At 39.4% G+C, this 14,738-nt stretch overlaps 1 protein-coding gene across 1 annotated transcript; it reads left to right on the top strand.

Annotated features, from left to right (window-relative positions):
• The first annotated feature begins 14 nt into the window (after positions 1-14).
• Positions 15-13,562, top strand: LOC140231548 (coiled-coil domain-containing protein 137-like). The gene is made up of 6 exons (XM_072311685.1): positions 15-153; positions 6,350-6,513; positions 7,844-8,063; positions 9,220-9,302; positions 10,204-10,283; positions 11,104-13,562. Exons 1-6 carry the CDS (start codon positions 74-76, stop codon positions 11,365-11,367), a joined length of 891 nt encoding a protein of 296 aa, XP_072167786.1. The 5' UTR covers positions 15-73; the 3' UTR covers positions 11,368-13,562.
• Positions 13,563-14,738: the final 1,176 nt, after the last annotated feature.

Raw genomic sequence — 14,738 nt, forward strand, 5'->3', positions numbered from 1 at the left:
TTTATGAGGTTGAAATTTGTGAGGTTGAAATTTGTGAGGTGTCAATCTCTCAATACCAGCAGTATCTAACAAAATGGGCAGGAAGAGCCGGTATAAGAAATTCAAAGCTGTAGACCCTTATTGTACTGGTCAGAGGAAAGCATTGTTGATTAGGTATGCTCTTACGTAATATTTTGTTTTTGTTATCTTTAATTGGCCGAGCAGAAATGTCGAGTATTATTGAGTGAAGTGAGTGAGGAAGGAGAACAGTATTATCAGTAACCAAGTAACGCCGTGGTCCCACGCGTCGATAGTCATGTACAGTAGTGTCATCATTTAATACAGTATTTGCGTTCAGTAGTAAAGACATATTATTGACACTTTTTACCTTAATCTATAACTATGTGATATCGACATAATCTGGAAATCTCCTTTATGGCAATGTTTCTGTTAATTTTATCCAAAGGCAAAGTTGTTAGTTGGCAATGCAATATATGCTGATAATATGGCATCGTCATCCAGGAGAAGTAAAATTTAACAATAGATTGCAATAAACATACAATTAAGGGCCTAGGGTGTTTCATCATCAGTTGTAACTGTTAGTATTTAACATGTTCTTGTTAACAGTTAAAAAGTCAGAATACATTCTGTATCAATACTGTCATCATTTTCTGCCATTGCAATCTGGCAATATGGGTAGCTGTTCGCAGCGCCATTTGTTGTGCGGCGCGCTGCAACCAAAACGCTGCTGTGATGGTTCGTATAAATTACTTGGTCGCGACGCCTCGCACAACATGGTAAATTAGATAAATGTACTTAAATCACTTCTAGAAAGTGAGGTAAGGTAGCTTACCTTGCTTGGTAATCCTGCATTATCGCAGGACCACTGGAGAGACAGGTAGGCGCGGATGCCAGGTAGTAGTCCCTGGCTGGCATACGCTGGTATACGCTGTGTTGCTAGTCGCTGTGTCGCTGAGGTTCGTCATGAGCATGATTAGAACCCTGATCACGCTCATGGAGATCCTCTCCCGGCGGCCGCTGTGCGCGCTGAGGCTCGCCAGTGTGACTAACACTAACAGGAGCAGTATCGCGCCCGTCATTCGGCTCCGGTTGGGCTTGCTCTAATTCTTCCTCCCCTTGCTGGGTCTCAGTAACACTCTGTGCATTTTTAGCGGGTTGGTCGGTAAGGTTAGCAGTCACTGTTGCCCGCGGCATCGCTATGGGCCTAGTTACTTGCCACCTACCGACGTCAGGAGGTAGGGATTGTCTCCCTTCTCCGTAAGGCACAGTAGAGTTTTCTGATCCCCTTGGCGGAAGGGATGCAGCCCTCGGATACCCTGGTGCCGGGAAACGATCATACTGGTACGGAGCAATCGGCGGAGAGCCAGATCTTCCCAGCGCACGAGGCCTAGGGGATGGGACTGGAGCTTGCGTAAAATCCAACATTTGAATTATAGAATATATCCGCTAAATTTCGAATATGCGGAATCGAACAAATAGAATCGGGAGTTATATTTCCCGTTGCCTCGCGTAAGGCGAGGATCCGTGCTGCTGTTGCATCGCCAATGCCTGGTACTTGTAACAGGTCATTTTTGTTGCAACAATTAATACAGATTCTCTCCATCGTCAATAACGCACACAGAGATAACTTATACTATATACAAAATACTAATTCTATCAAATTAATAATTCCGGATCGCTTTCGTGCAAACGCAACCCTATACTTCCGGGTCACTAATGCTAAAGCTATCCAGGCTCATATAACGTAACGTATACACAAAATATTACCGATAATGAAATATATAATTCTGGTACGATACGAATAACGTAGCGTACGGCTACCCAATATAAATACCACAATCTCTTCTATAACATCAATAATCACGGATTGTTTACGTACAAATGCAACGACAACGCTATACTTCCCGGTTCGCTAATGCTGAAGCTATCCCGGCTTATATAGCGTAGCGCATACTCAATAAAACCGATACTGATATCATGCAAGTATGCTATGAAGCGAATAAACGTAGCGTAGGGCTACAAAATACAAATATATCACAATCTCTTTCTGCTATAAGCTATAAGCAAATAAACGTAGCGTAGGGCTACAAAATACAAATATATCACTATCTCTTTCCGCTATACGCTTCAACTATGCTTACCGGTATATAACTCGGCATAAATTAAGAAATACGTACCGCCGGTCGCGCACAATTGGTAGCGTTATGTATCGGTATATGAGTACGGCATAAAATACGAGTTCACGAAACAATACACAAAATTCACTCATTCACCTTTTCTAACTTACCCGGAGGCGTTCACTTCGTAAACAAGACCGAAAGAAACTCCGGACACAAACACTTCACGAAATACAAACATAGGATACTCTTTCGGAAAATTACACAGCAACAAAGTTTCTTAAGGAATTCGAGCGATTTTTCACTCGTCTCCCCCAATAACTTCTGCTTATTAATTTCCAAATCACAAAAAATAAGCAATTTATTGCTTCTTCTCTGGCTTAAGCCAAGATTAAAGCAATGTATCGCTCTTTTCTCTTCTTTAAGCAGAGATTGAAGTAATTATTTCGCCTTTTCCCTTGCTAAATATACAAAGGGTTAAAGCAATCCTTCGCTCTTTTCCCTTGCGTATATTTGCAAAAGTCTAAAGACTCCCGGCAATATAAGAAAACATGTATTTACGAATCCAATCCAAGTAGTGTAAACATCGAAATTGTATAATTGCGTCAATACTTGCACAACATACAAGACATACACTGATGCACACAAATCGACATGAATATACTTTTCACATCAATATTCACTGCTCAACATCAGTATTCACTATCAACATTAAACTTCACTGCAATGTATACATGTAGCGTAAATATAATCACAAAATACATAATCACAAAAACAGCAATCTTATACCACATTTTATAGAATCACTAAATGCAGCAAATATATAAATGCGCGGTCAATAAATGCATCAAACAGCGCGGCGTAGCCGAGACAAATTTATTCAAACACGCCGACTGAAAATTCTCCGCAAGCGAGGGAAGAAAATGCAAACACGGACAAAAGTAAAAACGTCCAATGTGCACCAGCCGGAGTAGCTTCCCGGAGACCACTCAATGATGCACCAATTTCCGCGGCAAAAAACGAAAAAAGCTATAGAATTTGAAGTGCGCCAATTGCTGCGTATTCCGCTAAAGTTGTAGTGGTTCACTAACCACCTCCCTGCTAATAATAAGCAACACCTGCGATGAACACTTCACGAGAAGCGGAAAAAAATGTCTAACACGTTGCACCAACTTATTCGCAAAATAAACGGCAATTGCTCAACACTCGCTTCAAAATCTTCTAACGAAGGTTGCTATACCTGCGAGAGAAAAAATACATAAGGTGCATAAACGCAGGTCCGTTCAACGAATGAATTCGGACCGCGGTAAAAACCATGAACTACCGACTGCCTCATATAATCTAATGGAACTACAGGCAGTCAAACATAGACAGTAATTCCCAATATACGGAAATCATTCGAGTTGCAATACCAAAATACAACTAACGAGCACGATAACGAACAACTTCCAAAAAGACAATTTACAGAAGTACTGGCGTCATCGAATATGTACGAGAAGACCTTGGCCGGAGTCCTCGAATCGTACAAAAGCTTAATATAACGGATACGTTAACGGACATGTTTCGTAATGCAATAACCTATGCAAACATAATTCAACTTGACGAAACGTCCACTAAATTGTAGACCAAAATCAAACTCATGTACTGTAAGGACACAAGTTTCCACAATGCTAACAATTTTATTACAAATACAAAAAATATTACGAATACCGCAAATACTAGGCCAAACTAAAGCTAAGCTGTAACATCCGGGTTATCCCAAGGACGTTACACATGCTTACTTAAAGTGATATGAAAAAAACCTAGAAAATAAAAATTGGGCAAGCGACTAAAAAATAGCTCGCCCGTATACAAATATTACTACTTTCCAAAATTACAGTTTGGCCACTACAAAAGTTAATTGAAATTGTGAAATCGGCACTGCCTTGCTATGCCAATTACAGTTTGGCCACTACAAAAGTTAATTGAAATTGTGAAATCGGCACTGCCTTGCTATGCCGTTTCACGAAAAAACGGCGCGAAATTTAATAATAGGATTCGCGCCACGGCATTGTTGGCATCCTTTGGAACGCCACACCCAACGAAATAGCGTCTGCTACGGTAAACTCCGCTCTCCTCTAAAGGTGAAACAATACAAAATATACGTTAAAACAAAGCAAATAAACACATATTAACGAAAATTAAGTAACGTAAATCATTTACTTACTTATACTTGTGCCGTTTCCGAGGAGAATATTTGTTCAAAAACGGAGACCCTGCTCGCAGCGCCATTTGTTGTGCGGTGCGCTGCAACCAAAACGCTGCTGTGATGGTTCGTATAAATTCGGTCGCGACGCCTCGCACAACATGGTAAATTAAATAAATATATGCTTAACTCACTTCTAGAAAGTGAGGTAAGGTAGCTTACCTTGCTTGGTAATCCTGCGTTATCGCAGGACCACTGGAGAGACAGGTAGGCGCGGATGCCAGGTCGTTCTAGTCCCTGGCTGGCATACGCTGGTATACGCTGTGTCGCTGGTCGCTGTGTCGCTGGTATACGCTGTGTCGCTGGTATACGCTGTGTCGCTAGTCGCTGTGTCTGGTTTCTTGTTCCTTTTCCTTGTCTTGTTCCTTGTCTCTCTCTAATTACCGCATCCCCTTTTTATACCCTATTAGGAGGACGGGTTGCCCACGCTGGGCTAGAGGGGGGAGATACCCGTATGCCCATTGAGTTGCCCGTAAAACCCTATCCCTTGGGGGTGTGTGTGTGTCACGGGTCATTGCCCGTGCAGCATAATTGCCGGTTTCGAGCCAGGCATATTATGCTGCACGGGCGAACATATAAACATATGCTTATATGTTGCCTTATGCAACAGATGCATTAACTGAACATGTTGATAGAGACGCCAATAGGCAATGTCTGCCTTTTTAATCTTTAAATGTCTTATGTAAGGACTTACTGAACTTACTGAGCGCCGCATCTGTCTTGGTAGAGTACCAATGTAGTGCGGCTAGGGTGAGGGGGCTATTCGCCCTTATACTTAGTAACCCATTGATAATCTTAATTCTGTTTTGAAGCCATTTATTGACGTTGCATGAACTGCTGCTGGGAGGAGATTGTTCCAGTCTTGAATTACCCTTAGACTGAAGGAATACTTCCTCGCATCTACTCTCATGTGTTGCTTCTGGATTTTGAGTTGGTGTCCTCTTGTGCTCTGATGTGTTGCAAGTTGGAAGATTTCTGTTGGGTTGATTCTATCTATCTTATTGAATTTTCTGTAGGTTTGGATTAAGTCTGCTCTCCTGTGTCTATCTTCTAGTGTAATTTCATAAGGTGGAGTTTCTGGAGTCTTTCTTCATATGGAAGGTGTCTTACCGTATGCGTGGGATGAGTTTGGTGGTTCTTCTCTGCACTCCTTCCAACAGTTTGATGTCCTTATTTAGATGTGGTCTCCACACTTGGATACAATAGTCAAGATGGGGCCTAATCAGCGACTTGTACAGTTGCATGATTACTTCTGAACTTCTGAATTTAAAGGAGCGTTTTACCATGACAAGCGTTTGGTTTGCTTTCCTGGTTGCTTCTGCACATTGGTCAATGAATCTATTCTTTGATTTTGTGTGTGAGTGTGTGTGTGTGTGTGTGTGGGGGGTGGGGGGTAGTATTATCTCTAATGACTTTGTGTTCTGCCTGCCAGTGTTCTTATTTCCTAGGGATTGTTGTGGGCATATCGCCCTTTATTTTGATATTGAGTTGATTTTTTTTTATAAATAAAACAAAACAAAACCAAGAGGCAAGACTAGGTCTAGTGATCTGACCATATTTAAGTACGGACAGACAAGAATTCCATACCCTTACATACACATTTTAGGCCAAGGGTTCTACACAGATCCCCCAGCCACACATCTCTCCACACTGCACTATCAAGTAGGGCCTACATGGTCTTGAGATTCTAAACTTTCTTGAGAAGATGTATAGGGATGTGCTACAAACAAAGGAAGAAGATTGCCCTAGGGTCTAATGGTAATGGTTTATTGAATAAAATTCACTTGCAGCCATGAAGAAGGCTGAATTGCAGAATTTTGTACACTCATTTTGCAATAACATACATAATACAAATATTCTTCGATTAAAATGTAAAACTACACAATCATTATATCTGTACTTGACAACTGATCAGTTCATTTCTGCATTGTGGGAAAATGTTTTTCATTCATGCCTTATTCTTACCTTCTTTTTTTCTCTCTCTCAGGCAAGAAAATGTCTTCAACAAGGCACCAAAGAAAGATGACTTCGAACAGAAGCCACCGAAGGGTTTCTTAGACCTAATGGATTCAATAGCACGGAGCAAAAATCAAACAAAGCCACCGAAGAGAAAACGCAAGAAGGATGAAGATGCAGAAGAAGATATAGCTGGTAACATTTTGTGATGTATCTTTTATTGTCATTTTCTTCTAGGCAATCACTGCTTGATTGGCAGAAAGTTGATATAAACAACCAGGATTCTTTAGTACAAGGACTCTCATAATGCAGATGTGAAATCATACACTCTATTTTATAATGATAGCACCACTTTCATTGCAGTCAACTGAGGTCAGCAGTATAAATTCATCAATCTAGAGAGTTGGATATGAAGTAGTGTATCCGATTTGCCTGTTGTAGTACATCCAAACAAGGGGAAGTAGCAATAGATCAAACAGAGAAGTCACCCTTGCCTAAAATACATCTATAGGATAGCCAGCAAGTACCTGTCATAAACCAAAAATCAGTGATTGTGACAAAGGCTAAGGCTACAGGATTTCAGCTTTCATCAATTAAGTGATGTGTGTGGGAACATTCATACTGAAGGATGTTCTCACATGAGCCTAATCAGCTTCTGAGAATATGTATACGCCGAATATTTCGCGAGGTTTTTATTTTCGCGAGTCAGCTGCTATTCGCGAAATTAAAAGCACGCGAAAATATTGACTCTAATGCTGATATGATTGTGACAGTTCAGTACAGGGCCCCCGTTTTATAAAACGTTATACTTGTTATAAGCTACTGAAATCCTTGCATCTGATTGGCTGAGAGCAAATTTGTCATAGAAATGTGGCAGTTGTTACTGCTATTATGAACAAGTTTTATGAAACGGGACCCAGGACTCCACCATCGCGAATTTAACCACTCGCGAAATTGTCCGGAAGGCCCGCTTCGCGAAAATTTAGACTCGCGAAATATATGTCGTATATAGTACTTGTGTTAATATGGCACAATATTATTTCATTATTCATGCTCATATGAAAGTCTGAAGTACATTGTATTTAATGTTTGGGATTCATTCTAATGGAACTTCTCTTAACCCATTGAAGACTTGTCTTGAGTATTACTTGGGCAGGTTTCTATGGGAAATGTGTGTTAAAGCAAAATTAGCTCATCCTCAACAGGTGTGATATTTCTTGTTTGACTTGTGGCAATCCTTCTGTAGGGATTTTCCATCAGGTTTTTCAGTCGTCTTATAGATTATTATGGTGATTTCATGTGAATTGTTTAAAATACAATTGTATGACAAAAGTATTTCCTTCATGGCTGTGGTTAAAGATCATTGCATTCTCACACAGCCTGAGAGATTGTTTTTATTCAATTCATAAGAACCGGGAATTGGTATACTTGTGCCAAACACAGCAAGATAGAGCTTACATCAAACGTATAATATACACGTGTGTAGGTTGAGTGACGTTTTAAAAATGCTGTTCACATTGTGCAGAAAAGAAGAGCAAGAATGAGAAGTTTAAGCGGCGACCTTGGGAATCTGACGAACAATTCCTGGGCCGAGTCGACCGGCTAGCTGGCAACATTATCGCCAAGGAGAAGATGGAGATCGTCAAAAGTGGTGGGGACAAGGAGCCCGCCCCCAAGAGGCTGACCAAGGAGAAGGAGCGGAAGCTGAAGAGACTCAAGAAGAGTGCAGAGGAAGCCAAGAAAACGTTAGTGTGCTGTGCACTCCTCTTTTTTTATGAAAAAAAGATTTTTTTAAATGTTTTTGAGAATATTTCATATATCCACACCCAAAAGGAAACCACATATTCTGGTATTGGTAGGTCTATAAACTTCATATTCCTTATTACTAAATTGGAAGCTAATCTTTGAATGTTGTGGTATAACTCTAGTGATTTTTTTTTTTTTTTTAAGATAATTTATTTCTATAGGGCCTATCTTTTTAATGTCATACATCATGCACCAAGGTGAACAGAGATTGGAAAGTCCTCATCAAATTGTTTGCATTCCAGTAATTTGTTGGGTACAAGAGACATACATGCATGAGTAGTCTCTTTCTTCCAATAGTTGGTTTATATGATATTTCCATTGAACAAGGGTAAACAAACAAACATATCTGGATAGGTTCTAAGAATTACTGTAGGGTATGTTCATGAGTGGATATTTATATTATATTTGATGGCTATGAATGGGATACCAGGGAATATTGCACGAGTTAGGGCCAATATTGCACGAATCGAAGATGAGTGCAATATTGGCCCTAACGAGTGCAATATTCCCTGGTATTCCATGAATCAAGGCCATCCAATATAATTATTATCATCTATACAATCAAGTAGAGCAAGCATAAACTGCACAAAATTACCCGGCTTCTACTCGTCTTTGAAGTTGACTTGGCAGTCACATCCCAGCGCTGAAAAGGGGAAGCCCCTAAAACTGCGTACATTAAACAAACAACTAGCAAGATGCTTGCGCGCTTGTGAATTGTAACAAAAACGACGCGCACTAGTAGCAAGCGTTTGCGCATTCAGCAAGCGCTCGCGCAATAGGGGAGACAGAATTGAATATGGTATGATCTTGAACGGCAAGTAACAACGGTAGCCTATGGGGAATTAATACATTGGCCTATGCGTTTCGTTCAATATGCTCTGATATTGAACGGTAAAAATTGAGCGGACTACAATACGCGTTTTTAATGCGCCGCTAAAACGTCCTATATAGATGATAATAACAAATATTGTTCAATAAAGTAATCAATTTTTTTTTTCCCCTCATGCTCATTATCATCTTCTTCATGCATCAGGTAGACATCACTACTGTTGCAGATGCCTATGACCTTTGATTACTGCTTTTTCTAATTATCAGGAGACTTGAAGAGCGGAAAGAGTATGCAAAAGCCGTGAAAAATGACAAAATGCTGGATTCTATTGAAAAGGAAATGATGAAAGGTAAGAAATAAGCCTGTACACTTTCATTTAATTGCATATCAAGTCAAGTTTCATTTTTGTTTCCTTCCAATGTCAGAATGATGTGGGACATTTCAGCTGTGTTGTGATATCTTGTCATATTTTCAATACCTGCAATACCTATTTTGCTGACAATTTATATGAGCAGTGTTTATTTTCATAATCTTAAAATACATGGAGAATATCGTCGCTGGGGCGACAAGACCTCGTATCTCAAAAATTATTTTTTTTAGCTTAATGGTCAAATAATGGGTCAAGTGATGTCTTGGCCAAATCCTAACTGTCTTACTCCAAAAATGAAGCCACCATGACATGTCAAAGAGAAGGCTTTCCCATTCACTATAGTGCTTTGGCCGCCATGTTTTTTCGCTCTCCTGAACATTTGACAATTTTGAGATACGAGGTTTTGTCACCCCAGCGACGATATGCAAAATGCAATCAATTATAACATGTATGTCAGAGACTACAAAGTCACCAACCACTTGTACAATCATTTTTTCACTGTGAAACTTTCAGTATGCTCCATTTATAAAAAGTGACCACTTGTCATAGACTGATGTGAAAATGTTTCCATTCCATAGGTTGAACACCCAGTCTTGCATTCCTTTGCAACATTTCTTCAACAAAATGAAGGGAAAAATAATGACAAATTTCCCCATGCCATGAATTGTCACTTTCAACAGATTTTGTGTCAGTATTGCCATAGTCAAAGACACACGGTAATGCAAGTTGAATGGTTGAAGAAAGTGGATTGGATATTCCTCTGCACTGAAGTGCAAACCATGCATGATTAGTTCTGATGACCATGTTTGATGAAACATACATAACTCCGTCTTCCAGGGTGCATGTTATTTGCTCTGCTTGTTGTATTTATATTAACCAGATACTGTCAAGTTTGGAGAGGTTGCTATGGAACCTCCCACTCTCACAAAAGCCCCTAGGAAAAGTCAAGATGCAGCAAAAGTGAGTACCCAGAGACCTTAGAGAGGTAAAAAGTAAAAAGAAAAGAAACTTTATATGGTGGACTTTTGTGACACCCCTGACGATTTGCTACAGCTTCTGTTGCAATGTCTTACACGTTTTCTTCTCCTCCTTGAATGTAATGACAATGATTGACAACTTTTCTCACTATTCCTTGTAGACTACTGTTGAATGCTCCTCACTTGATGAGTTGACATGTTCTTTCATTTCCTAGTGATGTATATACCTTTTTTTACTAGCTTTGCTGCTTTCGTGGAAGATAACTGTCAGAGGTACACTCCCAATTTGAGTACAGGCAACACCTGTTGTCTGAAGTCCTGGGGACTAGCATCTTTCTTTCGTTATAAAAACTGTATTGAAATTTTGTAACAGCCAAGCAGTAAAGTACATAAAGATAATTGCGTAGATGATGATTTTAGGGCCTGAACTTTTACTTCATTGTGGCAAGAACTGAGTTATTATTGTACAATGCATTGTATTTATTATAATGGAGGTGGACTGTGTTCATGTGGAAAGAGTAGATTTCCTTTACATACTTATTGTTTGTTTCCTTGCATATGCCAGTAAGAGAACTTTGGTGTAAAAAGGGGGGTGTTTTGGCTTATTCAGTTTACTCAGTAAGTACATCTTACTGTTTCCTAAGATTTCATGTATTTAGTACACAACTGTATTTTGCCCGAAATCGTTACAGCAAAGTTATACTGTAAAGTTCGAGTGAAATAGATACGGAGGGCGAAATGTGATATCTCAATTTCTCTTCTTCATGTGTTTTGTTTTGCTTTGTCTTCCAACAAACATACAGCCGGGTCAACGAGAGTTGCTTCTCAAAGGACTGATGAATCCTGGACCGTCGCAAAAGCGTTTGAAAAAAGCAAATACGCCAGGAAAGGCACGTTCACGGAAGGCCAACCCAAACTCGAAGGAAATAAAGAGAAGGAAAGACATGTCGTCATCAGAGAAGATGAGATTTGACCGGGCCAGAGAAGCTGTGATTGAAGCGTATAGGAAACAGAAAAACACCAGGAGGATAGAGTTGCCACAACTTGGCGATGGAGACCCTAGCTGATGCTATACAAGGGCAACAGAGTGACTGAACTGATGAAACTGTCGCAGAATGGGAAACCTCAGTTCTTGAATATTTTCTGGAGTCTGGAATGATGAGAGAGTGATTTTTGTGTGTTTACAGGAGTTGCATATAAATTTGTATTGCTATTTGAATCTTTTTTGCCGTACAGAAGAATGATGACCCAGTGGTGGTCATATTGGTCATCACCATATCCACATAGGAGAAGCTCTGTTTGACACATCATTTCCAAATGACATTTTAACAAATGATATGCTATGTAGAATTGAGTGGCAGTGGCAGTGAAAGCATGATTTCATCACAAAATCTTGTACACATCACTGTCAAACTCACATTTTGTTTTCTACCTTTTGCTCCTGTTAACATGTGTTAGGACATCAACTTGGTGATTGCTTGTTCATGCTGTCTTTTTTCAAATTGCACTTCTTGGCCTTATGTGGAATACAGTCAACCTTGCCTATTAAAGTCAAATCTATTTGAATTGAAGAAATGGCTATAACTTAGAGAAAATTCAGCTTATGAGGGATTAACCCTTTGAGGACAAGTTTCGAGTATACTCAGGCAAGTGTCTAAAAAAAAGGATGTGAGTGTTGTAGCAATATCAGCCCATCCTCAACAGGGTTAAAATCAGTAGAATATAAAGAGAAGAGGGCTTGAATAGACCTTCAACTTCAATTCAACTTTTACAAGGTCAGCTTAAGAAGAGTTAACTGTACAAATGTACTTGTAAATCAGTGAATAAAGTCAGTTATTTCTTGAGAATAAGCTGTTAGGAAACCATCATGGTATATTTTGTCCAAAAAAAAAACACACATTACTTTTTGTATTTCCATGAAGTTTTGAATGTTCCGTGTTAGACAACATCCATCGTAATCAATGCATGCACAATACAGTGAACTCCCTTTTTTTCGAAGTCCTCGGGACTGTCAGGTTTCTTTTGTTAGGATTATCAAAATTTAGTTATAACAAAACAACTAGAGAAGCACTCTGAGAGTGCAGACCTCTGCCAAGCAGTTAATTTTCACCACTGATCTTGTTCTTCTATAGGGATCAATGATTTCTGCCCGTACGTATGCATGCTGAAAGTCGCCCTATTTCCCAATATAGAAGCCTTTTGTTATGTCGTCCACCTCCAACTGCGCGACATGCCTCACCTTAGCAGAAACTGGAGCATGCACTGTAGTGTGTGTATGAAAACCTCAAAAATGCGCAGCTTGAACTCCCAAGTTCATTGGCCCTACCTGCTAAAATATCAAAAATCCTTTGTAAAACCCACAAAATTTCCTGGATCACTACCAAAATTAAATCATCTGTTACGTGTCGTTCTCAGTCTTTCCTGTAAGTTTCATCCAAATTTGTTCCCTACTTTTTGAGTTATTTTGCACATGGACAAACGAGAATGCACTGTACATATATGTCTTCTCTGTTTCCCCTTGAAATGGTCAATCCTTGCCTTTTATTTGGTAAGAATTGTCATTACTTGTTACTTATTGCAGTAATCCCAATTGCAGCTCCTTGGAAGCTATAACGGGATGCAAATCATGTCATGTGCCAGTGGCGGTACAGAAGTGACAAGATGGTGCCTTTGTGCAAGTAAAAACATTGGTCCCTTTCTACTGCATGTGGAACCCAGTAGGAGGTTCCATCTTGTTGATGAAGGGTATATGTAGTGCAACGTCACTGAACATGGTTGGGATTGGAACCAATACCACAGATCCTGGCAAATTACAAATGTATGGCCAATTGATGCTCGTATCCGAATAAAGGAGATTTCTGGGCTAATGATGACTATCAGTTTTGACTTTTTTAAAGACTTCACAGTGGGGATTAGAAGGCTTGTCAATCAGAATACTCTGCACAACTGACACAAATGTTCACTGAATAGATGACTCTGTCTGCCCCAAGTGGGGTACTCCTGTTTTTTGTATCGTCTGTAGTCCTACATGTGTGTGGGTATGTAGCAACCTATGGTTGTCCACTTTATTAAAATTTTGTTGAAAGAAAATTGCCACAGTCTCGAGTATCTTTTCATTACAGGGCTTGTCTGTACTTGGATCTTTATGGTAAAGAAACTCATGAGCTTGTATGTACACGTATCACATTTGTGGCACCCAATAATGAAGTAAATAGTGTAAAAGAAGGACTCCTATCTAACACTTAATCAATAAAGATTTGGAAAGTACACAAAGACCTGTAGTGTTTGCAAAACATATTTTATTTGTATTTTGACTGTTACAGTGTGTTTTCTTCCATAATTGTACAAAATCCTGCTACACAATAATTTCATGGTCCCAAATGCTGTAAAGTTTTAAGTCATCTCCAGGACACACATAGAATACAACATAGCAAAACTCATTGCAGCATTTGCATTCCCTGGCACCAAGCATTTGAATGTTAAAAATCGCTCTGAATTACGTCGACCTTTCATCATTGAGGAGCATGATGTAGACGACTCACATGTAGTATCCACAGATCGTCAGAAATAATTGTGAAATTGAACAGGGAATAGACTTGTCTTTGAGTGATTTGAAGCTCTCATGTACACAAGTAACTTTTCTTCCTGAGTAATTCCATCAAATCTTGCTTGTTTTGAGAGCATTTTTACATGATTAAATGACTTCGTTCACAATAGTGCAATTTGCTAAATGTTTCATGGTCACAGTAAATGGTACACATGTACGCAAAGGGGATGCTATAAATATCTTTCTTTAAAATCATGCAAAATGCTAGCCTCCATGGCTACAGACTACTGCAATAGGACTGCAAGTAAAAACAGCAACCCTACATGGATCAGACCAGACAAGAGTTTAAATCTAAGATTTTATAATTACAGTATATTATGAACACATACTCTGCAGATATGTCCATGAGATCCTGTACTGCTGCCGTTCGTTTCAATGTCTGTTGCTAGTGTGAACAAGCACATCAACATGATCATATGTGGTATCCTAGACCATTATACCGTACTGATGTTTAAAGGAAAATGACACCAACATACATATTTAGATTGACAGAATACAGCAATATCAGTACAACACATAAGCAAAGTTTGGGGAAATTTGGACGATCTGTTTGGCCATTCCTGGGGTGAAGAGGCTACTACAGTTTGTGATGTCACGCATAGAAAACAAAATTAAGAATATTATACAGATATTGACTTACCAGAGGTGGAATATAACATTTGAGATCCTCGCGGGAAGTTATATTTTTGTCGAGGATTATTATATTTTTCCGAAGCGCATAGCGCTGAGGAAAAATATAGTATTCCGAGACAAAAATATAACTTCCCAAGGGAAATTAAATGTTATATTCCTACCGAAGGAAAAAGTCAATATCTGTTATATTATATGACC

Source organism: Diadema setosum, chromosome 8 (assembly GCF_964275005.1).
Source record: "Diadema setosum chromosome 8, eeDiaSeto1, whole genome shotgun sequence".
Taxonomy (NCBI): Eukaryota; Metazoa; Echinodermata; class Echinoidea; order Diadematoida; family Diadematidae; genus Diadema; species Diadema setosum.